Source organism: Calidris pugnax, unplaced genomic scaffold (genome assembly GCF_001431845.1).
Source record: "Calidris pugnax isolate Ruff unplaced genomic scaffold, ASM143184v1 scaffold179, whole genome shotgun sequence".
Lineage (NCBI taxonomy): Eukaryota > Metazoa > Chordata > Aves > Charadriiformes > Scolopacidae > Calidris > Calidris pugnax.
The window spans coordinates 505,603-530,353 of NW_015090948.1; the positions used below are offsets into that span (position 1 = coordinate 505,603).

The window sequence follows — 24,751 nt, forward strand, 5'->3', positions numbered from 1 at the left end:
CATGGGGTTGGAAGGGGCCTCTGGAGATCATCTAGTCCTACCCCCTGCCAAAGCAGGGCCACCCAGAGCAGGTCCCACAGGAACGTGTCCAGGTGGGTTTGGAACGTCTCCAGAGAAGGAGACTCCACCACCTCCCTGGGCAGCCTCTGCCAGGGCTCTGCCACCCTCAAAGGAAAGAAATTCCTCCTCATGTGGAGGTGGAACTTCTTATGTTCAAGTTTGTGCTATTTCCTCTTGTCCTGTCCCTGGGCACCACAGAAAAAAGACCAGCCCCATCCTCTTGACACCCTCCCTTTAAGTATTTATCAGCATTGATCAGATCCCCCCTCAGCCTTTTTTTTTCCAGACTCAAAAGACCCAAGTCCCTCAGCCTCTCCTCCTAAGGGAGATGCTCCAGGCCTCTCATCATCTTTGTAGCCCTCTGCTGGACCCTCTCCAGCAGTTCCCTGTCCTTCTTGAACTGGACCCAGTGCTCCAGATGGGACCTCCCCAGGGCACAGGGGGAGGATGACCCCTCTAGCACCAGGAGCTCAGCGCACCTCAAAAGGAGCCTCCAGAGGTTTTTTTCAGCCATGAGTCAGACACGTGAGGCAGGGTAGTCAAGGACACTTCCTTGGGACATCAGACACTTTGGTGCCTTTCCCCAACTCCATACGACTCCTGCTCATCCTTTAACCTTACCTTGGGCACAGCAAGACACTAAAGCATCTCTCTGCAGACGCTGTGAGAGGTTGTGTGCACGTAGAAGATTGCAAGTTGCTCTGCACAAGTACCTAGATAGGTATCACCTTGGTTAGATATTTACTAGCATCTCCTGCAGAGATCTCACCTGGGAGATCAGTACCTATTAACTTCCATGGGTAGATTAAACAGTGCCCCAAGGAGAGCAAACAAAGGGTGAGATCAGCAGGAAGACACAGGAACAGGAGCTGGCAGTCCCTGTTTTAGCCAACACTTTAGAAGATGCAGGTAAAGAAGAGGCCGAGGGATTCCTGAGAGAACCTCACAGCACGGGACGTCCCAGCTCGGTCAAAACAGCCTGACAGGAAGGACATGTAGAATCACAGAATGGTTAAAGTTGGAAGGGACCTTAAAGATCATCTGGTTCCAACCCCTCTGCCATGGGCAGGGACACCTCCCACCAGACCAGGTTCCTCAAAGCCCCATCCAGCCTGGCCTTGAAGGAATAAAACAGTGGAAGAGAGAAAGTCCAAACCTCAGCTTTTCAAGTATAAACTAATAAAACCACAGAAGACACCAAACACTGACAAATCCACGGGAAGCAACAGCCCGGAGAGCAGTCTGATGGGCCAGGGCTGGGAACACAACCCAAATTTCCCCTCTTCCAGCCATTCCTTAAGCAGAGGGAGCACGTGCAGCCTCCCCGCTCCGTACCAGCCGAGATCAGAGCCACGACAGAAGCGTTTCTTGCAGAACTGTGCATCCTTCCTTGCCAAAAAAGCCAACACAGATTTGATGAAATGAAACAAAAACACACACACACACACACAAAAAGAGAAAACATTCCCTTTGAAATAAGTCCCAGTGATCACCAGCAAAAACGTGTCTGGGCTGTTACTTGATTCATCTCGCTGCGCTCCAGATTTTCCACTTTGTGGGGTTTTTTTTCCCTAATCAAGAGTTCAAATCTGCTCAGCCCAAACTGTGCACAAGGGAGAAGGGAAGTGGCTTCGGGCAAGATGCTTCCCAGATGCCTTGAAGATCCATCTGCCCAGATGCCTGCCTGTGAACTCCAAATTGAACTCCCCCCCCCCCAGCAGGAGAACAAGCACATCAAACTCACAGGAACGAGTCTTTTTACCTCAGAGAAAGCCATTTCACACGCTGCCTCAAAGCCCAAAAAAGCACACGTCCCAGGGGCACACATTCAGAGCACCAAGACTACAAACAAAGGACCCCAACTCCCCTCTCTCTCCTCCCAGGGAAAGAGGATAATGGATTAGAAGCGCCTGGAGAAAACCGCCTCCTGATGCCAAAAAAAGAAAGAAAGAAAAAAAAAAAAGCAGCCCAGTTCAGTTTACAGCACAGATTTTTATCAGTTCATTAAGACGTTGGCCATGAGCCAGGCTTTTCATTCCATTCCACAGGCCTTCTAATGAATTAATAAAAGCCTGAACCATAAAATTTACCTCACAAATAAACCCCTTTTTCCTGAGGACGCAGTATTTGGATGCCACGAAGACCGTCACAGACTCCACACCGCTAAGAACCGTATGTTTATTTGCAAAAGAGACTTATTTTCTACATTGGAGGCCAACTTCTTGCACCTTCAGTCTCTTAACGGAGGGAAAGATCTCACTAAGCACAGACTGCAGGTGCCTCCTAATTAAGCTGGTGATATTCCAGTCACTGCTGCTGGTGAGACTGTGACCAAAGAAGAGAGGGTGACAGCCCAGGGCCAACTCAGTGATGAAACAGCCGGAGATTGGTGTGAATGAGAGTTATCCCCAGCTCATTGCAAGCTTCAATCACCACCTCGTCGGCGGCCGAGCCAGATGGGGCGGCGATGAACTGCACTCCGCTCTAAACAAAGACACAGAGATAAGTGGAAGGATTAGAGGATGGAAAACCAAAAAAATCCCCCTGAAAAGGAGCTGGCAGCCCCAAGTGCTTCACTCACATCCCACCACACTAAGTATTGAACAAACAAAAGCTTCCGATGCCCAAAGCCATTCACAAGGGAGCTCCTCATGTGAGCAGTGGGTTCTCTCCACAGCTCAGAAATCAGAGTAAAATGGTTCCTCTGGAGGCAACGGGCCTTATCTTGATGTTTTTGAACAGTCTAATAAGCTTTAATCCTCTCTTCATCCCAAATCAACAAACTGAGCAATGGCTGGATAATTACTACCCATGTGAGACCCATAACCACAAGCAACATCCTTCCCTGGATGCGCTACCCAAGCCAGCGCTGCAGAGCGGAGACGTCCCTCAGCAGCCTGCCCAAAACTCAAACGAGAAGCCCAGGCTGTGCAGATGGTTCCTCAAAGCCACCCCTGACATCCTCGGGCCCATCTTACCCGTTTAGCCCTGTCAACATTATCCCTGAAAGGGAAGAAGGCATCGGAGCTGAGGGAGACGGCGCTCAGCTTGGCAATCCATTGCTTCTTCTCCGCCTCTGTTAATTGCGCGGGCACCTCCTCAAACATGGCCTGCCATTTCACCAGGTCTTCATCCTGCAGGAACAAAAAAAAGAGCCAGCTCAGCCCCAAAAAGCACGAGGCTCCCAGCCACCCCCCTGCCAGAAGCACAGAAGGATGAGGGATGACGACATCCCCCCCGACACCCAGCTCAGCTGCGCTTTCTGCACCTCAAACCAGGGATTTTAAAACCCCAAGTGGCCTTGGAGACACAGCAGCTCTTTCTGCATCCTTTGAACTCCTTTCCTTTCCCCTCCTCAACCCCTGGGCTTCAGGGATTCCTTCTCCTCCTCTGTAATTCCAAGATACTCTGGGATTACAGATGCCGTAGGCTGCTCTGCGTAAATGCCAGCACACACAAAGAGGATCTGGTAGATGACTTAAGGCATGACAAACAGCAGCTTGGTTTATGATTCACCTCCTGAAACAGCAACTGCTCCAGTTCTTATCCCCTTAAACAAGCAACTGCTCTCCGAGATGATTCACGAGGTCCCCAATCCAGCAGCTCTTGGCTCTCGATACTTAAAAAGGACATACTATTTTCTTTGTCTCACCATGGCTTGTAACTGGGAGGTCAGGGCAGTGAGAGTTGAAACATTAACAGTAGCTTTAACCCTTCCTTACTGCTGGGGGGGAACCACCAGATGAAACCAAGCTGCCCACCAAAGGGCAGGTCCCAGCACCCGGGGCAGTGGGTGCGGTATCAGAGGGACAAATCAGGACCCTTTGCCACCAGCCAGACCTTGGGGGAGTCACCATCCTGGGCCCCCATCACCCAGCTCTTCAGGATCATCTCCTACTGACACCCAGGCAGAAGAAAACTCGCATCAGGCTTTGAAATACCACCTAAAGAGCAATTCCTGCAAATGCACTCGTCACCACTGGCTCTGACATTGTGACAGCCAGCATGGGGGCTTCTTAGAGAGAATATCTATGGACATTTCAAGCCATAGTCAAAACACTCAGATCCTGGTATCTACAGCTTCCTGGTGGTTGGCTGCAGACCTAGAGGGCCACCGAGGGAATTCAGGGACTCAGGTGGAGTTAAAGGTGGCTGACATCCATTGAAAGACTGGGCAGTTCCAAAAGTGGTAACCAACCCAAGCCCCCTCTTGCCTGAAGCCTGGACAAATTTGAGGTGGTCTCCTCAGCATGGAGCCAGCACAGAAGCAGCTCGGTATGGGCACAAGGTGGAAATGGTAAAAGCCTCATTTTACACCAGAGAAAACTCTGACCCACTCTGAAGCGAGCTATGGAAGGACTTGTTTTTATCCAGGCCTGGAAGAAAAACTGAGGTGGAGGAGAAAAGGAAGCCTTGCCAGGTCCTCGCACGCACCAGCTGATATCCAAGCAGTAGTTCCAGCTTCGTTTCGCAGAAGCTGGACTCTCCGGGGAAGCTTCTCAGCCAGCCCTTACCTCACCAATGGTCCCAGTGACATACTGATCAATGGCATTGGAGATCTCTGCTCTCTTCACACCCGCCTTGAACTTCATGGAGAGCACACGTGGGTGGTGCCGGAGCCACCAGTTGTTTGCCTTGTCACCAGCCAGACGCGTGCAGTGGATGCGGGACTGCTGGCCAGCTCCAATACCTATGACCTGAAGATAGAGAGCACAGTCACACCTTGCAGCACGGAGATCCCCATCAGAGCTGCATTCCAGCCAAGCAATTAGGAAAGACCTCTCACAAATCAGCTGCTCCTCACCGAAGCGGAGAAAGAGAGTAGGTAATTAGCAAGGAAAACTTTGAAAACTCCCTCATCTCCAATCCTGTAAATTGGTTACAGGGACAGCTCTCTGCACTGGTAGCTTCCATGGCTCTGCTGAGCTGACAGTCACTCTGAGGGCACCACGGTCCTTCATCCTTATAAATAACATAGCCCCAGCCACCAGAGTCAAACTGTTAACCTCAGGAGAGTGACACAATTATGGCTTTTGTTTAAGGCAAAACAAAGTCATAGAATTATAGAATGGTTAGAGTTGGAAGGGACCTTAAAGATCGTTGAGTTGCAACCCCCCTGAGCTGGGCAGGTACACCTCCCACCAGACCAGGGTTGCTCTAATCGCCATACACCCTGGCCTTGAACCCCTCCAGGGATGGGGCAGCCACAGCTTCTCTGGGCAACCTGTTCCAGGGTCTCACCATCCTCACAGGAACAAATTTCTTCCTACTATCTAATCAAAATCTCCCCTCTTCCAATTTAAAACCGTTGCCCCTTGTCCTGTCACTGCACTCCCTGACAAAGAGTCCCTCCCCAGCTCTCCTGGAGCTCCCTTCAGATATTGGAAGGCTGCTCTGAGGTCTCCCTGGAGCCTTCTCTTCTCCAGGCTGAACAACCCCAGCTCCCTCAGCCTGTCTTCATAGGAGAGGTTCTCCAGCCCTCTGAGCATCTTGGTGGCCCTCCGCTGGACCTGTTCCAACAGGTCCATGTCCTTTCTGGACATGGTGAGGGCTCCAGAGCTGGACACAGTACTCCAGAGTCCTGTTGGCTGTACAAACAAACATGGCTGCTAAGAGCTGGCAGGCTGCCTTCCCCACTCCCAGAAAGGGCACTTGATGGTGAGGACTCCAGAGTCCTGTTGGCTGTACAAACAAACGTGGCTGCTAAGAGCTGGCAGGCTGCCTTCCCCACTCCTGGAAAGGGCACTTTGGTTCGAGGATGAAAGTCTGAGCCCACATCATCCAAAGACCACCATCTTTCCTGGTGGGCCAGGCACACACAGCTTCAACAGATCAACTGTGATGTGTGGTGGATTACAGGGTGGTTTGTCCATCAAGGCTGACAAGAAAGTAAATCCACCGCTCGAGCAGGAGGGCTGGTCTGTAGGACCATCACACTGCATGCATTGTCAAGGCCCTGGAGCTACCAACCCATTTCATACTCTGCCATCTGCCAGAGAGTCCAGGATTTTTAAAATAGCTGCTGCCAACCTTCATAGTACTTGTGCTTGATACCCAACAGACATAGTGCTTCTGGAGGCAAAATCCTAAAGGTGATTTTTCTTTTTTTTCCCCCCTCAAGGAAGCTGCTATGAAAAGATGGTATTTGCTCAGTTTCCATTTGCTTTTATCAGACACAGCTTCAACAGATCAACTGTGATGTGTGGTGGATTACAGGGTGGTTTGTCCATCAAGGCTGACAAGAAAGTAAATCCACCGCTCGAGCAGGAGGGCTGGTCTGTAGGACCATCACACTGCATGCATTGTCAAGGCCCTGGAGCTACCAACCCATTTCATACTCTGCCATCTGCCAGAGAGTCCAGGATTTTTAAAATAGCTGCTGCCAACCTTCATAGTACTTGTGCTTGATACCCAACAGACATAGTGCTTCTGGAGGCAAAATCCTAAAGGTGATTTTTCTTTCCCCCCCCCCATCAAGGAAGCTGCTATGAAAAGATGTTATTTGCTCAGTTTCCATTTGCTTTTATCAGATCACTTTCCTTTTAAGTTCTCACCAGATACACTCAACCTCTGTCAATTTTTTCAGGTAGGCTCTACATTTAAAATAAGTAGAGGCTCTTTGGAGTCTGGTGGTCAGGTCACTCTGCAAGTCACTTGTCACAGTCGTGACACAAGCGTGAAACAAGCTCCTGCATCCCATCTGGGCTGGTGCAAACAGTGCCCACTGTGTCTCCAGAGACAAAGGCAACTCTTAGGTGCTGACACCACCAAAAATTAAATGCTGCTGGGGACACCTTGGTTACTGGATGCTGGCAAAACAAGCCCTGCAGATATGGCCTGCCTGCAGTCACAACTGGCAAATGCAATGCACTGAGCTGAGGTCTCTTGGGCTCCAGACTGTCTGCTGTCCCTCAGCTCTGTCTCTGCCATGACACAAAGGCCAGACCGAGCCACCACAACCATCAAACTCGGGCTGATAACTTTTCTCTGTGGCTTTCAGAGTTGTGGGTCCTGCTTTCCAGAGCTCACTCCTGCCATTTCAAACCAGAGATCTGATGGAAAACAAGTCTGTCTCCCATAATTTCCTCTTCCTACGAAGCCACAGCTGAACTGTTCACCAGCCCGTTCGCATGGGAGACAGCTCCAGGGACAGTGCGTTGAGGCTAGAGGTTCTGGCCAACACCTCAGAGTTTCCAGCTCAGACCCAAACAGATGGTAAAGCTATAAGCCAAAGGCTGCCCTCAAATGAATGAATCATTTGTCTTCTCATTCATCAAGACGCAGTGACTTCACCTCTTACCAGAACCATAAAACATGCTGCTGGATACTATTCCCCCAAGGAGCAAATGAAAGACTCAGGCTGCTATCTAATGGGATCTGCTCAGCTACAACTGAAGTCATCGGTGTTTAATAACAAATTAAAAGTATTCTCATAAATACCAAATAGATGCAAAGTTTCTCCTGGTTTAGTGACACCTTCACCCCCACAAAGACTCCAGATGTCCAACCTCTGCTCTCACATCCACCTTGTTTAACCTTCAAACTTGCAGGAGACCTTGCATTTCAAGCCCATGGGGAATGCAGATGGTAGAGAGAACTGGCCAGGCTGCTGGTAGCAGGGGCCAAAATACCACAAAACATTCCCAACTTTCTAAAAATTGTGATGTCACATGCTGGAAGTGCAATGTCCTCTCTGCCCCTTCCCAGCCAGAATGGTGCCTCACCTTCATCACCTACTTGTGAGCTGCTGCAAGCCTTGGTCTCCAGCCCACGAGGGCAACGGTACCGGAGAAAACATTTCTGGGCCAAGGCAGCCCCAAACACACATGGCTCCTTCACAAACACACCTTAGAAACCAAGCTCTACCTGTCAGCACCCAATCACCCTCCTCAAAAAGAGTGTTTTCCTCTTCTCTATGAGCTACTCCAAATATTTTACATTTTTCTTGAGGCCTAATTTTGGTCAGAAGGTGCATAACTGAACTTTGGCTTGTATTTAACAACTTGTTGTATTTAACAACTCTGAAACAACAGGAACTTTGTCCTTCAGTTAAACCAAGTCATGTATCCTGTAAACTCTTCATAGGCATCCCCCAAATCTACAGAGGTACTGTCTGCAACACCAGGCACATTTTATAATGGCTTAATGGGCAAGAGAATAAAAAGAAGCTGCTTCTCTGTGCCTCCTTCTAAGTCCATATTGTTACGGAAGGAAGTTCATAGTTACAGCCTGGGAAGAACATGGTGGTAAGTTGCTCTTCACTGAAAAATGCTGATCCAGGGAAAGCAAAATCCTTTTTTGTAGAAAAATATGTTTTGATGCAACACTGCTGGGGAAGACTTCTTCAGTCTAGCCTAAAATTTCTAGTTTGCAGACGAGAAACCAGAAGGTTGAGCTTCTGCTAAATGCAAACAATAGACTTGTACCTGGAATCTCTCTTCACACTGGCCTCTCTGAACGTATCTATTCTCCCCCTTCTTCATGTTTCTTCCTCTGTTCCTTCTTCCTTTTTTTGTAGAAAAATGTGTTTTGATGCAACACTGCTGGGGAAGACTTCTTCAGTCTAGCCTAAAATTTCTAGTTTGCAGACGAGAAACCAGAAGGTTGAGCTTCTGCTAAATGCAAACAATAGACTTGTACCTGGAATCTCTCTTCACACTGGCCTCTCTGAACGTATCTATTCTCCCCCTTCTTCATGTTTCTTCCTCTGTTCCTTCTTCCTACACCTCATCTCTCCCTTCCTCAAATGTTGGCTTTCTCCTAAATGAAAACACAGCCGAAACCTCAAAATCCTCCACAAAGGAATCCCTCCCCCTCTATTTTCTGCTTATTTATTTTCTACACAAAAAATTAATTGTGTTTCTTTCAGAGTTTAATCTCTTGGGAATTAAAAAGTGCTGAAGCAGAGTCTACTAAGTGTGAGCAGTGAAAAGAGACAGTAATACAAGGTGAGCAGAAACAAAAAAAAAGCTTGGGTGAAAATTGAGAACTACTTGACCAAAGCACTTTGGTTTGCAGGAGAGCCAAATGCCCCACAGCACAGGGTGGATGAGATGGATAATGCCCAAAGGATCCTTACATAATGATCCAGATTGGCCTGGATTTACTCAGATTCACCCTGAATGAGTTCAAAGAGAAACCCTAAATACATTCGGAATTGCAAAAGTCAAATAAAAAAAGATTTCACAATTGGGAAGGAAAACAAACAATGAAATTGCTGACAAACGTCTGCACCATTGGTGGAAACCAGCAAGGTAAATTAACAGGTTTGCTTTATCCTACTGTGCAGAGATAAAGGAAGAGAATGATTTTAAATTGCTAATTTAAAACATGATGGTATCATTAAAGAGCGTGTAAATCAACATGTTACAGACTGGCTTTGCAACGCTGAAAGTCAGATAAAACAAGTGAAAGTGTTTATTGCAATTAGTGGCAGCTGGCTTCCTGCAAATTAAGTGACACTCGAGTCCATAAATGCTTCCTCCCAACTCCATGCTTTCCTAGAACTTATTCACACAAGCACCAGCCTTTGCTGGAATGGCCAATCCACTCACAAACACGACAAAACCAAGCTGTCAAAAAAAGTTCTGCATATCTGACACACCAGAGTTTTGCTGTGGGGATGCTGTGAGGCTGAAAAAAAACCCTGGAAAACAAAAAGCAGTGGAACTAAAAAGGAGCTGGACTTCTCAGGCTTGGCTCATAGAACCCAGCATATCTGATACACAGGAGTTTTGCTGTGAGGCTGAAGAAAACCCCTGGAAAACAAAAAGCAATGGAACTGAAAGGGAGTTGGACTTCTCAGGCTTGGCTCATAGAACCCAAAGCAAGTCACATCCTGGAAAAACATTTTAAGCGTAACCATCTGGAAGTTACTTTCCATTCCTAGTTCCTGATTTGTGCTATTTTCTGGTTTGCACCCAAATATCCCTGTGCATGTTGTGTCTTGGTATGTGATGTGGGTTCTGCACAGCATCACCAAGAAGAATCTGAGCTAATCACTACCTTGGTAAGACTGGGCTCTTACCAGAACCATAAAACATGCTGCTGGATACTATTCCCCCAAGGAGCAAATGAAAGACTCAGGCTGCTATCTAATGGGATCTGCTCAGCTACAACTGAAGTCATCGGTGTTTAATAACAAATTAAAAGTATTCTCATAAATACCAAATAGATGCAAAGTTTCTCCTGGTTTAGTGACACCTTCACCCCCACAAAGACTCCAGATGTCCAACCTCTGCTCTCACATCCACCTTGTTTAACCTTCAAACTTGCAGGAGACCTTGCATTTCAAGCCCATGGGGAATGCAGATGGTAGAGAGAACTGGCCAGGCTGCTGGTAGCAGGGGCCAAAATACCACAAAACATTCCCAACTTTCTAAAAATTGTGATGTCACATGCTGGAAGTGCAATGTCCTCTCTGCCCCTTCCCAGCCAGAATGGTGCCTCACCTTCATCACCTACTTGTGAGCTGCTGCAAGCCTTGGTCTCCAGCCCACGAGGGCAACGGTACCGGAGAAAACATTTCTGGGCCAAGGCAGCCCCAAACACACATGGCTCCTTCACAAACACACCTTAGAAACCAAGCTCTACCTGTCAGCACCCAATCACCCTCCTCAAAAAGAGTGTTTTCCTCTTCTCTATGAGCTACTCCAAATATTTTACATTTTTTTTGAGGCCTAATTTTGGTCAGAAGGTGCATAACTGAACTTTGGCTTGTATTTAACAACTTGTTGTATTTAACAACTCTGAAACAACAGGAACTTTGTCCTTCAGTTAAACCAAGTCACATATCCTGTAAACTCTTCATAGGCATCCCCCAAATCTACAGAGGTACTGTCTGCAACACCAGGCACATTTTATAATGGCTTAATGGGCAAGAGAATAAAAAAAGCTGCTTCTCTGTGCCTCCTTCTAAGTCCATATTGTTACGGAAGGAAGTTCATAGTTACAGCCTGGGAAGAACATGGTGGTAAGTTGCTCTTCACTGAAAAATGCTGATCCAGGGAAAGCAAAATCCTTTTTTGTAGAAAAATATGTTTTGATGCAACACTGCTGGGGAAGACTTCTTCAGTCTAGCCTAAAATTTCTAGTTTGCAGACGAGAAACCAGAAGGTTGAGCTTCTGCTAAATGCAAACAATAGACTTGTACCTGGAATCTCTCTTCACACTGGCCTCTCTGAACGTATCTATTCTCCCCCTTCTTCATGTTTCTTCCTCTGTTCCTTCTTCCTACACCTCATCTCTCCCTTCCTCAAATGTTGGCTTTCTCCTAAATGAAAACACAGCCGAAACCTCAAAATCCTCCACAAAGGAATCCCTCCCCCTCTATTTTCTGCTTATTTATTTTCTACACAAAAAATTAATTGTGTTTCTTTCAGAGTTTAATCTCTTGGGAATTAAAAAGTGCTGAAGCAGAGTCTACTAAGTGTGAGCAGTGAAAAGAGACAGTAATACAAGGTGAGCAGAAACAAAAAAAAAGCTTGGGTGAAAATTGAGAACTACTTGACCAAAGCACTTTGGTTTGCAGGAGAGCCAAATGCCCCACAGCACAGGGTGGATGAGATGGATAATGCCCAAAGGATCCTTACATAATGATCCAGATTGGCCTGGATTTACTCAGATTCACCCTGAATGAGTTCAAAGAGAAACCCTAAATACATTCGGAATTGCAAAAGTCAAATAAAAAAAGATTTCACAATTGGGAAGGAAAACAAACAATGAAATTGCTGACAAACGTCTGCACCATTGGTGGAAACCAGCAAGGTAAATTAACAGGTTTGCTTTATCCTACTGTGCAGAGATAAAGGAAGAGAATGATTTTAAATTGCTAATTTAAAACATGATGGTATCATTAAAGAGCGTGTAAATCAACATGTTACAGACTGGCTTTGCAACGCTGAAAGTCAGATAAAACAAGTGAAAGTGTTTATTGCAATTAGTGGCAGCTGGCTTCCTGCAAATTAAGTGACACTCGAGTCCATAAATGCTTCCTCCCAGCTCCATGCTTTCCTAGAACTTATTCACACAAGCAGCAGCCCTTGCTGGAATGGCCAATCCACTCACAAACACGACAAAACCAAGCTGTCAAAAAAAGTTGTGCATATCTGATACACAGGAGTTTTGCTGTGAGGCTGAAGAAAACCCCTGGAAAACAAAAAGCAATGGAACTGAAAGGGAGTTGGACTTCTCAGGCTTGGCTCATAGAACCCAAAGCAAGTCACATCCTGGAAAAGCATTTTAAGCGTAACCATCTGGAAGTTACTTTCCATTCCTAGTTCCTGATTTGTGCTATTTTCTGGTTTGCACCCAAATATCCCTGTGCATGTTGTGTCTTGGTATGTGATGTGGGTTCTGCACAGCATCACCAAGAAGAATCTGAGCTAATCACTACCTTGGTAAGACTGGGTTTCAGCAGACCTTATTTCCTTCCCCATCTGTACCATAAGAACAACGGTCTCAATACTTAACAGTCTCAGAAAGCTTTTAGAGATGTTAAAAGCAGAAGGGAGCTCCTATCTGAGCTCCTCCATCATTGCCTGTAGCACACCACACTGCTCTTTCTGCCCTTGGACTGTAACACATCTCCTAAGGCAGGCATTAAGCTCTGATTTGAAGAACCTGACAAAGATTCACCACTTCCTCAAGTGAGTGATTGTAATGGCTGCTCACCTTCCCTGTTAAAAAGGTCACTTTGCTTTTTAGTGCAGCATACAGACCCCTCACCTCGGGCTTCCCTGACACATCTACAACAAACCAAGACAAAGCAGGTTTGCGTTTCATTAAAATATATGCCTGCAAATATGCAAAAAACATCCCTGAGGCCCAGCCAGTTTCAATCCCTGCCTGCCCGTGCTGCTTTTCACTCCTCCCCTCGTGCCTTCTCCCTCCCATCTGGTACACACATTACCACACGCATTGCAGAAACATCTGCAGCACCACGTTCAGTCCAGACTTGCAAAAGCTCCAGGGAAATTGCTGCTGTAATGAGGGAAAAGGAGCAAAGATAGTGACACCTTTGTTCTGGGGCTATGAGAACTAACGCTCTCGAGTACAGAGAGCCATTTTAAAAGCAAGGAAAAAAAATAACCCTAAAGCTGAATAAAAGAAAAATGCTCGATTCCCCAAGATGTGTTTTCAAGAGCCACACAGCACAAGACCCCAGAAGGTACTGAGAGAGAGCACTGCAATGTTTTCAGGCTGTAACAACACCCTCACAAATTCTAGTCCCAATGCAAGAAGGACATCATTGCAGTTTATTTGCAGTCTGTACCTGTAAGGGTACACTGTTCCAGCCATTTCACTGATTTATGATGTACCAAAGCTCAAGATCAAAAATATTCTTTGCCTTTTTCTTCTGTATTTTGTTGTTTGTTTGGGTTTTTTTTTAATTAACCCAGGTCTATGAAAAGTTAGCATGGAGAACAAGAGACCCAGCTAAACAAGGGCACTATGAGAATGAGTGGTTGGGCAAAAATACAGTTGTTAAGACATTTACAGTGACTTTTGGGTAACTGAATTAAGCTGAATACCTACTGATAACTTGGAAAGAAAGGATTATTCTTTTAAATTCAAGATTTATATCTAAACTACACATTTGAAAATGACCCTCTAAATCCCAACCTAAGTTTTTTAAAAGAAAAATAAAGCAAGAGAGAACAGAAGATTTCTAGTGCCCTAAAAGGGAAAAAAAGCATAGCCCTTCTTTCTTTATATAAAAAGTGAAAATAAAACTAAGAAGCATTTGGACAGTCAGAATCCAGCTGTGAAAACTACTGTCACTTCCGAAGGCTCTACATAGACTACAACATATGTACATACCCTCAAAAAATTGTATCAAAGGACGGAGTAGTTAGAAAGATATGACTCAAGGCAAAAGTTGGGGTATCCAGCATTGGAATGGGCTGCCCAGGGAGATGGTTGAGGCACCATCCCTGGAGGTGTTCAAAAGATGGGTTGACATGGTCCTCAGGAATATGGTTTAGTGGTGTGTTTTTCTGTGGTTTTTTTGTTTTTTCTTGTCAGAGTTAGGTTGATGGTTGGACTAGATGATCTTTAAGGTCCCTTCCAACCTAGACGATTCTATGAAAACTTGCAGAAGAACTTGAGAGCTTTTCCAACCCCATCATTGAAAGAACCAGCCCTGTCATTAGCATGAAAAAATTCCACCAAGGTTTTGAAGCAGCCTTTTGAGAAACAAACACCTCCCCAGAGCTGCCCCGTGTGGTTACCTGCCCATCCTTGGCGTAGCAAACCGAGTTGGACTGGGTGTATTTGACAGCGATGCTGGCGACAATCAGGTCTCGGACAGCAGACTCGGGCAGCTGAAACAAAACACCATCATCAAACAGCCCATCTGGTGACCTGCAAACCCCCCAAGCCATCACAGGTACTGTATCACAGAGAGGGAAAACAAGGTAATTAAACATATCCTGCTTTCTTCAATTACCAGCAAACTTTGTTTAGATTAAAAACTGTAAGGGATTGGTTTGGCAGCTAATCTCATAGCTCACCAAGTCCAGAGGGCTCTATCACCAGCCCTAAACCTCCAAAGTCTCCTGTACTCACCCCCTGCCATCAGATGTGCTCACAGGCAAAAAGCTAAGTAAGTATGCACAGGACCACAATAATAATAATAGCTCCTGACGTCTGCATTAAGTATTTAAAGTCCATTCTTTTGCTAATTTATTAAAATTATTTTAAGTCCATTCTTTTGCTAATTTATTAAAATTATTTTTATTACCTCAACGTCTGAACTTGCTTCCGAGCCCATGACTAACCATGTGCTCATTAACATCTGTTTTTAATGAGAACAAGATCAGTGACAAAGGAATAACGGGCGACTTTCTGATGATGTGAACTCTTAAATGATGAGCAACATCAGCAGGGCCAGAGTTTATACAACACACTGTACAGGAAAGGGAGAAGTAAACACTGAGTCAGAATGAGATCACAATGGATCCTTAGCACATGGCTGTCTCACCAGAAGAAAATACACAAGGTCATATTCTTCATATAAATAAGAAATACAAATATTTTGGTAGTCAGAAGCTTCTTATAAATAAGAAATACAAATATTTTGGTAGTCGGAGATAAAGGGCAAGGTGCAGTTCTTCTTATTTATGCAGGGAATCAAAACAAAAGCAAACTACCCTGATTTACCCAAATATAGCTGGTCCAGAAAGCTTGCTGCATTGTTCTGCTGAAAGCCAGTTAAATCTCACTGAAATATTTTTTAAGAGCTCTTAAAATAGAACAGTGATGACTTCCTCGATGAAAGCACACCAGTTCATCCAACCCATCTTTAAGCTCATTTATCTTTCTGACACTTACGTTTTTATTCTTTGTAACGATGTTCTTGAACAGTGACCGGTCGATGACTGCATTGTTCCTCTTCTGCATGAGTTGCAACCCATAGAGGGTTCGAATCTCATGGTCGTCTGGCTCATAATGGGGATCCATCTACAAGCCAAAGGATAGGCCAATAAAACACTCTTGAAAGCAAACGTCCAGTAATAGCTTAGATTAAAACACATTATCTAAAGAATCCAAAGAAGCAAGCTGTTTACAGAAAGCGATGTCAAATCATCAGAAGTAATTAGAATTAACTGGAGCAGCAAGGTCTCCAGAACATGAAGTGACATTTACAAGGCGAAGAGAGGTGATGCGGTATAGATGCTTATATACAAATATCCATGTTGAGAACCACAAAGTCTTGTAGTCTTTCACATAAAGGGAGAAATATCCACACAAAAAGAGTCTTTCAGTCTTCCACAGGAAGGCAGAAATATTTTTTGAGTGGTTTCATACATGCCTCAAGGTGCAACTCCCAACCCTCTTTGACATTAAACAGTGAATGCAGGTACTTCCAGAGATGCACCCTCTTGGGCCACATCTCCAAACCAGCATGCAGCCCAGTTCATTTACACCAGTTTAAGGGGGAAAGTTAAATGGAACTGTTAAACTTCCTTCAGGTCTTCCCATGCATGGGCTTATTCAGAATTTTGGGAGCCCCAGTTCAGGTTATTGAGACATGAAGTAAACCAGATTAAGGCTACCAGCTCTGAATGGGAGCGTGCACACGCTTTATGCGGGTTCCCCTAATTCATTTACATTTGTTCAGATCAACTTTCCTTAGCATCCCTCCGCAGACAGACCCCGAGGACACAGGCTTAACCAATTCCACCTCATCCTTGCAAAGCTAATTGAATTCAGGAGGTAATCAGCTGCCAAGATTGTCTGCAATTTCATTCCTTCTTGCCTGAAGCTCCTGAGCCATCTTCTACAGCTTCCCTGGTAGTAACACCACAATTGCAACTTCAGCTAAGCCTTGGATTTTCTTTTTGAAATCTTATAGTAAAGTTCTCTGCTCGTTTGTCTCTGGGAGTCAGGCAGAAATAGGACCTTTTTGGCTGCTCTAACAGCATTACGTAATCCGTTAGTCACATTCACCAAAACTGGATGGTTCGGAGTCAGGCAGAAATAGGACTTTTTTGGCTGCTCTAACAGCATTACATAATCCGTTAGTCACGTTCACCAAAACTGGATGGTTTTGAAGTCCCAACAATCACTGCAGGCACTAAGGCAGCAACCTGACACTGACCTGACCACACTATATTAATATTCCTTGACAAGCACCCTCGTTGTAAGGCAGCAACCCGATGCTGACCTGACCACACTGTATTAATATTCCTTGACAAGCACCCTCGTTGCAGAATGTAAAGGTGCATCATCCCAGGTCCCAACTGCCTGTGCTGCTCTTCATCACTGTCTGTACACGAGCCTGCTCTACAAACACCATGTGCCCAGAAGAAGCGTCCTCCAGTGACACACTACGCATGCTTCTCACTGCCAAGACTCACAACATCACTGATATTATATCTTACATATGAAGAATTACATATATTTCTTAGATATAAAGAATTCAGGGAGGAAACATTCAGCAAAAGCAAGAGGAAAGCTGGCAAAGAGTGGAAAGAGAGCACAGAAATTCTGTTTCTTTGAAGAACTCTTGCTGCCTCATAGATTTAATGACGTTAAATCCACATCACTTTGAAAGGCAAGGAAGGCACTATATAAATACTCTCCTCTAGGACTATAGACTAAACATGACCACAACACTGCTGGTGGAATTCCAGCTCATACAGGAATCCCCAAAGACCTCGAGGAAACATTTCTGTCCACTGTAGGGGGGGCCTGGATCAGCCCCCCTCTCCCCCAGCTATTCGGACAGCAACATCTGTGAAAAGCGGGTACAGGAAAGGCAGTAGAGGGTTATTGTGGAGCAGGAGTACAAACCTGAAGTACACAGTAACCTCCATTCTTCTTTTTCGCAAGGATTTTGAGAGCTTCTTCATCATAGCCCGGAGCTACCACACCATCAGACACCTGCAACACACAATTTCAGCTTCTATGTGAAACAAAAACAAAAAAAAGAGGGGCCCAATACTGAAAGCTCCACCTGCCCTTTCCAGAAAGGCACTGAAGGCACACCTCTTGAGGTCTATATATACCATACAATACCAAAGGCACTGTTACAATATTGGTGTCAGTCCTGGAAACAAGAAAGAGCAGAGCGCTCTAAGCTCTTGGCAGGAATTAGTAACAAAAAAACCAAACCCATCCTCACTTTAAGCAGAATAGAACTCGTAACTAATATACACTAATATAACCTTCCAGGGGGGAAACAGCTTATGCACTACATCCTCACTTCTCAGCCCTAATAGTAAACATAGCTTAAAAATATATAATAAATTCCTTATTTCAACAGTGACACTCCTGATGAGATGAAAACATTGGCAGAGCTGTTAACAGCATCGAAACGGAGAGGAAGAGTTTACATTCATCAGTCAAAACGTTGGCAGAAGAGCTGTTAACAGCATCAAAACGGAGAGGAAGAGTTTACATTCATCAGTGCCATGAAGTGACATACACCTTTCATATTCTTATCCTACAACGTGGGTGGGCTTCTTTGCTGTTTAAGTAACAGTATATACCCAATGTTACCCTCACAAACCAGTTAAAAGTCCTCTTTCATCTGTTTGAAAAGCAGCCCCCAAGGCACAAGTCAGCCCTTTGCGTTGTGCCTTCCCCCCTTGCAAAAAAACTGCAAGGAACATATAATGGGGTGAAGGTGTTTGGTAAAGCATTAACCCTGTTAACTCTGTATTTAAAGGAGGGCCTGGTGCAATGCACTCAGCTGGTCACCAGCTCTCTGGTCCTCAGCTGTTCAGTTTATACTCAAGTGATTTGCTGCTGTTTAACTAACCTCTCTGGAAATAATCTTGGCAGTAGCCACATCGCAGATATCAGACAGGGCAATGAAGTCACCAAAAGACGACATCCGATCAGCACCTGCAAAATCACATTTTTTAAGTAATTTATCAAACCACAACATCATGCAAAGAAAAGTCTTTGCTCCTACAATCCAGTCAATTTCTGTGAGAACTAATGATTTAATCCCACATAAAAAAAGAGCCATATGAGAGCAACAAGGATGAAAAATCCCACCTCAAACATATGCACCTTTAAATATTTGCATAATTCAGATATTCTTCATCCTTCACTGCATTTGTCAAAGCTCTACCTCTGTAATGACTACCTCCATTACTGCAACCAGCTCTGCTGTAGCCATGGTGGCAAGAGGACAAGGAAAAACAAGGACCATACAGAAAAGATTTTAGATGGGAGACAACTAGAAAAAGCAGAAAGCTTTTAGATGCCTAATGCTCCCAGCTGGCTTTTCCTGCAAGAAGCCAGACCCAGAAATGTAGCTGAAATTCCTTTTTTTTTTTTTTTAAATAAACATTCTCTCTATTTAATGGCATAGCTAAGGTGAACTCAGCGATGCTCTACTACTTAGCAAGGTCAATTCTTCTGTCCCTGCCATTCTAAAGGTTTATTTTTCTACCTATCATGCAGTCATTTTCTGAGAGCAACATTCAAAGGTGGTCTTTAAAGTGGTGAAAAACGAACCCAAGCCAATGTGCCCCTTATCAAGTAAGTTTGCTTTGCTTCCTATAATCTGGGCAGAATTTCTAGGAATGCCATGGAAAAGGCAAGGATTAGCAAAGTATCTCTGATAAGCAGAAGTTATTTTTATATACTTATGTTTAGCTTTTTTGTGAGCTCTGCACAACAAAAGCATTAAAAAATACCACCCACCAAATACTACGCAGGAACATTCCTACTGAATTTAAGTATTCCTGAGCACTCCATCTGCAGTGGGAGGCTAAGTGTGCTACCAGCACAGCTGCTTATCCAGATCCTTTAGCCAAAACCCCACAGATTTATCTATTTGTGTGTGCTTGCATATGCATCGAACCCAAGCCAATGTGCCCCTTATCAAGTAAGTTTGCTTTGCTTCCTATAATCTGGGCAGAATTTCTAGGAATGCCATGGAAAAGGCAAGGATTAGCAAAGTATCTCTGATAAGCAGAAGTTATTTTTATATACTTATGTTTAGCTTTTTTGTGAGCTCTGCACAACAAAAGCATTAAAAATGAACCCAAACCAATGTACCCCATATCAAGTAAGTTTGCTTTGCTTCCTGTAATCTGGGCAGAATTTCTAGGAATGCCGTGGAAAAGGAGAGAATTAGCAAAGTATCTCTGATAAGCAGAAATAGTTATTTTTATATACTTGTGTTTAGCTTTTCTGTGAGCTCTGCACAACAAAAGCATTAAAAAAAAAACACCCACCAAATACTACGCAGGAACATTCCTACTGAATTTAAGTATTCCTGAGGCTGAGGGTGCTACCAGCACAGCTGCTTATCCAGATCCTTTAGCCAAAACCCCACAGATTTATCTATTTGTGTGTGCTTGCATATGCATATTTAAATGAAAAAAATTAAAGATCTCTACAGGTCTTCTATATAGATCAAGGGACAAAATCCAAAGTAGCTTTAGCCTCTTTGAAACAAGGTCTGCTCACTTGGAGAACCATTTTTGATAGGCAATCTCTTCATTTAGTCGGTCAGTGAGATCCTCATGGAGGAAAACCCTACAGAGGAGGAGTAGAGCACAAAGGGAAGAGGCTGCGAAGCACTAAGAATGCTGCTCAGGTGCTGAGAATTAAGCTTGGCTCTTTGGACACATGAGTTTATTCCTGGGCTTCTCTCACCTCTGCTTCGTGCATAGGCAGCTGCTAAGGGTGTTAAGGTCTTGTGGAAGTCATGCACCATGCAGACTTGGGCCTCCTCTTCGCTGAGAGGTATTCCAACAGCAGCACCTAGTGGGAAACACAAGCCAGGGCACTCAAACTAGAACCTCTCCCTGATCCCTGGGACCTCCCCAGCTTGCCAAAAGTCATAGTCTGTTCCAAGAGAAAAGCACAACAACAAGGAGCCACCCACCTGCAGGGCTGACGTGTTTGAAGGAGGCTGCAGCAGGAATGCCTAACGCCTGCTTGAGTTCCTTCACCAGCTGCCAGGCGTTGAGAGCATCACACAGGTTGATAAACCCTGGAGAGCCATTCACCACTGCAAACACAGCACACAGAGACATTAACACAGGCAGAGCCTTCTCCCCAGAGTCTGGACAGCAAATGGAAGAGATTTCTCCCACCAAGAATCAAAATCCCTACAAATAGTTCTTGTCAAACGACCCTGGTTCTTCAGCAACCAGTTAACTTGTGAAGAATGCACAGGCTTGAGACTCAGGAGATGTCAATACAATTCTCTTCCCTACCTCAAGCTGCTAAGACCTTGGAGCACAACACACATTGACCACATGCACCTCCCCTCTTGTGAAAGGGGAACAAAAAAAGAAAAGAACATTCCCCCTTATGTTCTCTGAGTTCTTCAACTGGCAGCCATGTAGAAGAAGAGCTAGCTCTTTCTGAGGGAGCCTACCAGAGCTTGATTTGGACCAAGGTGCATAGAGCAGTGCTGTCAGGGAAGAACACAAAAGGCACCTGCTCCTCAGCAGGTAAATTTCTTTACAGTTCTAGTAAATTTCATATAGTGACTATGGCTCTGATTCAAAAAAGTACTCCAGCACTAGCCAAACTTTAAGCACATGCTGTCTCCAACTGATGTCAACAGAACCACTCACAGCCATGAAATTTAGGGCAAGCTTTTAGCAGAATGCTTCATCTGGTCCTTTCACGAGAAATCCATGCCAAGAGTAAAGGCCATTCAAAAGTCTGCTCTCAAAACCTTTTGCCCTGGCCCTGCAAGAAGAACTGCTCGTACTGACATGGCAGGACTGTGAGTATTTCAGGAGACAGGAGGAAAAGATCATTTTAGCAATAGTCCATGCCCAACACAAGTGAACACAGTGTTGTTCTGTTGCCATACTGGGAGGCCAACTCTGAAGCCAAACAACTTCCAGTAAAGGTGTGGAAAAGCTTCCTATGAGATCCCAGAACTGAAACAAGGAAATTCTGCAACACAAAGCTTCTTTCTCTGTTCAACAGGACAATGCCTGCACCAAGGCAGAGCTGGTTTTCACCAACATTAAAAGCACTCTCAAGAACAAGAGTAGTCAGAGTCTGGTTCCTCTCCAAAACAGGGTTTTTCCTTGCTGCCACAGCACTGTGATGAGTGGCACAGCCTGGAAACTGGCAGAGAGAGACACCAGGCCTGTCCCAAACTCTTGCGAGCAAGACTAGTATCCCTTCCCTCTGCCACCATTAGCAGAAGCAGAAAACTAAGGTAATAATTCTCTGCTCAAAAATATCAAAGAAAAAAAAAAGAAAAAGCCCATTCAAATGTAGAGAAGACCAACTTGGTTTCTACACAGAGTAAATGGTGACACAAAAAGACTGGGGAGATCTAAATAAGGAAAATGGAAAGGGGCAAAGCATCTTAAAAGGATAACAAGGTTTTCCTTTGCAAGATCTGGATCTGATGTCAAACAGAAGGTGCACTATGTAAAACTTCCCAAAATTTCTTCAGTGTGGACACACAATCTTACAATAACACAGAAACATGGAGCTGGAATAAGCTTTGTGGGGGTCAGCAGACAAGCTTTCCTGTCTCACACAGCTCAACCTTTTCATTGCAGAGCTAGTGCCACTCAGTAATAAAGTCATCCTTAAGGCACTACTGGACATCCCTTGGCCTAAGGTACAAGGTGGTATTTCAGTTTCAAAGACAACCACCAAATATGCCCAACCACCTCCTTTCCTAGCTATCCCAGAGCTCCCTTTTGGCCAGTGTGGCCAAGGCCTCACCTGTCAGGGGCAGTTTGGATCTCATCGTGTAGAGCTGCGCAGGACTCTGGTGAGGATTCATGCCGTACCTCAGGGGCAGCTGAGACACTCCCTTGCTGTACTCTTTCCTGAAGTAGTCAGAGATGGCTGCATCGTACTGAGCAGTGTGAGTGAAAGCCTGGGGACACAACGGGGGGGACACCCATCAAGTCACAAACATCAACTTCCAAAGGATTTTGGCGTTTAAAGGAGTGAATGAACAAAAAGGCAAAAAAAAGCCCTTTGCTGCAAGCAAACAGGACTAACCTTCAGTGCAAGGTGACGCCTGGTTTCCATGGAGGTGTCTTTGTCCTTTGATGTCGCCATCTCTTTAGCTACTGCAGAGTAGTCTGCAGGGTCACACACAACTGTCACACGAGCGTGGTTCTTGGCAGCCGCTCGCAGCAAGGCAACTCCTCCTGCAAGGGAAGGGTGGAGGCATGAAGGACTCCCTTTCTGGATGTGGCATGGTGGAGAGCCACATTGGAGGCCAAGAAGGGACATGCACTGATCGATCAGTCATGCCAGATGAAGGTAAGAAGGGATTGTAAGAGTGCCTGCAAAGGAAGGATGGAGGATGAAGGCACATCCCTTTCTGGATGTGGCATGGTGGAGAGCCACATTGGAGGCCAAGAAGGGACATGCACTGATCGATCAGTCATGCCAGATGAAGGTAAGAAGGGATTGTAAGAGTGTTCTTCAAAAGATACAACACAAGGTTGGTGAGTTTGACTCCATCCACTGGTGAAGGTGCACATTCGTTGGCCTTTGCAGACACAGGCAGAGCCACAGTGGCAAGGAAACAGGTCACAGGCTGCGACAAGCAACTGGGGCAAGAACGCCTTCAAGCAGCACAGCCACATCATGAAGAGGATGGCTGTCTCCACATATCCCTTAAGCACCATCCTCTGCCACACTGGGCTAGGGAGGGGTCTACAGGAAGATTTACTTCTACGCTGCCAAGCAACAGAGGTTCCCAAATCTCTCTGCAAACATTAATGAACCCGGCCCAGGCCCTCTGTGTAAGATAAAATGCCAGGCTTCCCCCTTAAATCTGACTCTGCACAGCTATTACAACACTTTAAATCATACAAGATACTAGGCTGCTGCAAAGGAAAAGTAGAGGCTGGCACTGCTACATGCAGAGTGAGTATTACTCCATAAAACATTTAATAGAGAGCTCTGCTGGGCATCATTTGGAATAAACTACTGCAAGAAAATTCAATCGCAATTCCAACCTCATGGCCCAAAACTGTGCCTGTGCTGTTCACAAGCCACCAAGCAGAGATGCTGCAGTGAAGGAACAGCAAGCCTTCTGGGGTTAATAACTAGCAGGAAGAGCAAAACTGCTGCTGAAACAGGTATCCATGCTTCCAAGCACAGCTCCTAACTGCTCTCCTACGTACGCAGACCATCCTGGTAACGGCTTCCTGCAGCGAAGTTTTCAGCAATCCCCAGATCACTTTCAGCAGTTCAGCTTTTTCTCTCCAAAGCTCACGTTCACTTTTATTACACTGCCAGAGGCTGCAAAAGAGGTTTCATCTGCTCTCCATGTTTCAGTAGGAAGCATGCTCCACCTTGCTCAGCACAGCCTTCTACAGTACATCAGGCTCCTTCTTTTTGGGCAGTGCCATGGCTTGCCCACCTAGGCAGCATGGCTTGCCAGCTGCCAGTACAACAGTCACTATTTTAATTGTAGGTTCGCTTAAAAGCACTGAGTTTTACCCAACTATGGTTTTAGTCTGCTCCATGCAACTCCTGAGCTCTTTAGCAGACTTCCTTTATGGGTGTGCAAGGCCAGCAAACAAAAAGAAAAGAACTGAGACCACTTAGAGACCAGAACCATCAAGTCCATCCAGAGAAGAGGTTTGCTCTCCCTTTAACTTACCAATATCAATCTTTTCCACTGCCTCTTGTACAGTTACATTCGGAGAGGACACGGTCTTCACAAAGGGGTAGAGGTTACACACCACAACTCTGAGAATTGAGGGGAAAAGCAGGGTTATTCAGTAAGAAATAAAAATGTCAAACTGGGCTTGGCAAGCACAAGATACCACCCGTGGTTTTACGGTCTTGTCTCTCAGATCAGGGACCAACATAAAATCCTGTAGCCAAGACTTCTTTCTCCAAAAGACTTAAGAGACAAGGGTGTCCAGCCACAGGCCAAGTGGTGGTATAATGCATTATGAAATTTAACTGAACTCTGTGCATTAAACAATGTTACAGCAGATAGAACTGCAATTTGGAAATGAAATTTAACTGAACTCTGTGCATTAATGTTACAGCAGATAGAACTGCAATTTGGAGCCGTTAAAGGAAGAGTTTCTTTAAAAACACGGGCCTGTATTTAAATGCTTAGTGATTTCGGTGAGTGATTTGAGCCATTTCAAAGGACTTCAAAGTGGGCTCTCAGTAATGCTAAAAATAGGCATCCACCAACTTTCATAGGAGAGTAAGTACCCAGGGCAAGGTCCATGGCAAACAAAGTACAATC

General features: G+C 45.2%; 1 protein-coding gene across 1 annotated transcript in view; it reads right to left on the reverse strand.

Moving 5' to 3' along the window:
• Window positions 1-2,035: 2,035 nt before the first annotated feature.
• LOC106893750 (bifunctional purine biosynthesis protein PURH) overlaps window positions 2,036-24,751 on the reverse strand; it is a 28,700-nt gene continuing 5,984 nt past the window's right edge. Inside the window, exons 5-16 of the mRNA XM_014951948.1 lie at window positions 24,146-24,234; window positions 22,525-22,676; window positions 22,240-22,396; window positions 20,417-20,542; window positions 20,185-20,292; window positions 18,329-18,414; window positions 17,359-17,448; window positions 15,394-15,522; window positions 14,292-14,384; window positions 4,575-4,757; window positions 3,039-3,194; window positions 2,036-2,544 (exon numbers count right to left, since the gene is read on the reverse strand). Of these exons, the coding sequence (XP_014807434.1) occupies window positions 2,425-2,544; window positions 3,039-3,194; window positions 4,575-4,757; window positions 14,292-14,384; window positions 15,394-15,522; window positions 17,359-17,448; window positions 18,329-18,414; window positions 20,185-20,292; window positions 20,417-20,542; window positions 22,240-22,396; window positions 22,525-22,676; window positions 24,146-24,234 (1,489 nt within the window). The 3' untranslated portion in view covers window positions 2,036-2,424. The remainder of the gene's footprint in view (window positions 2,545-3,038; window positions 3,195-4,574; window positions 4,758-14,291; window positions 14,385-15,393; window positions 15,523-17,358; window positions 17,449-18,328; window positions 18,415-20,184; window positions 20,293-20,416; window positions 20,543-22,239; window positions 22,397-22,524; window positions 22,677-24,145; window positions 24,235-24,751) is intronic.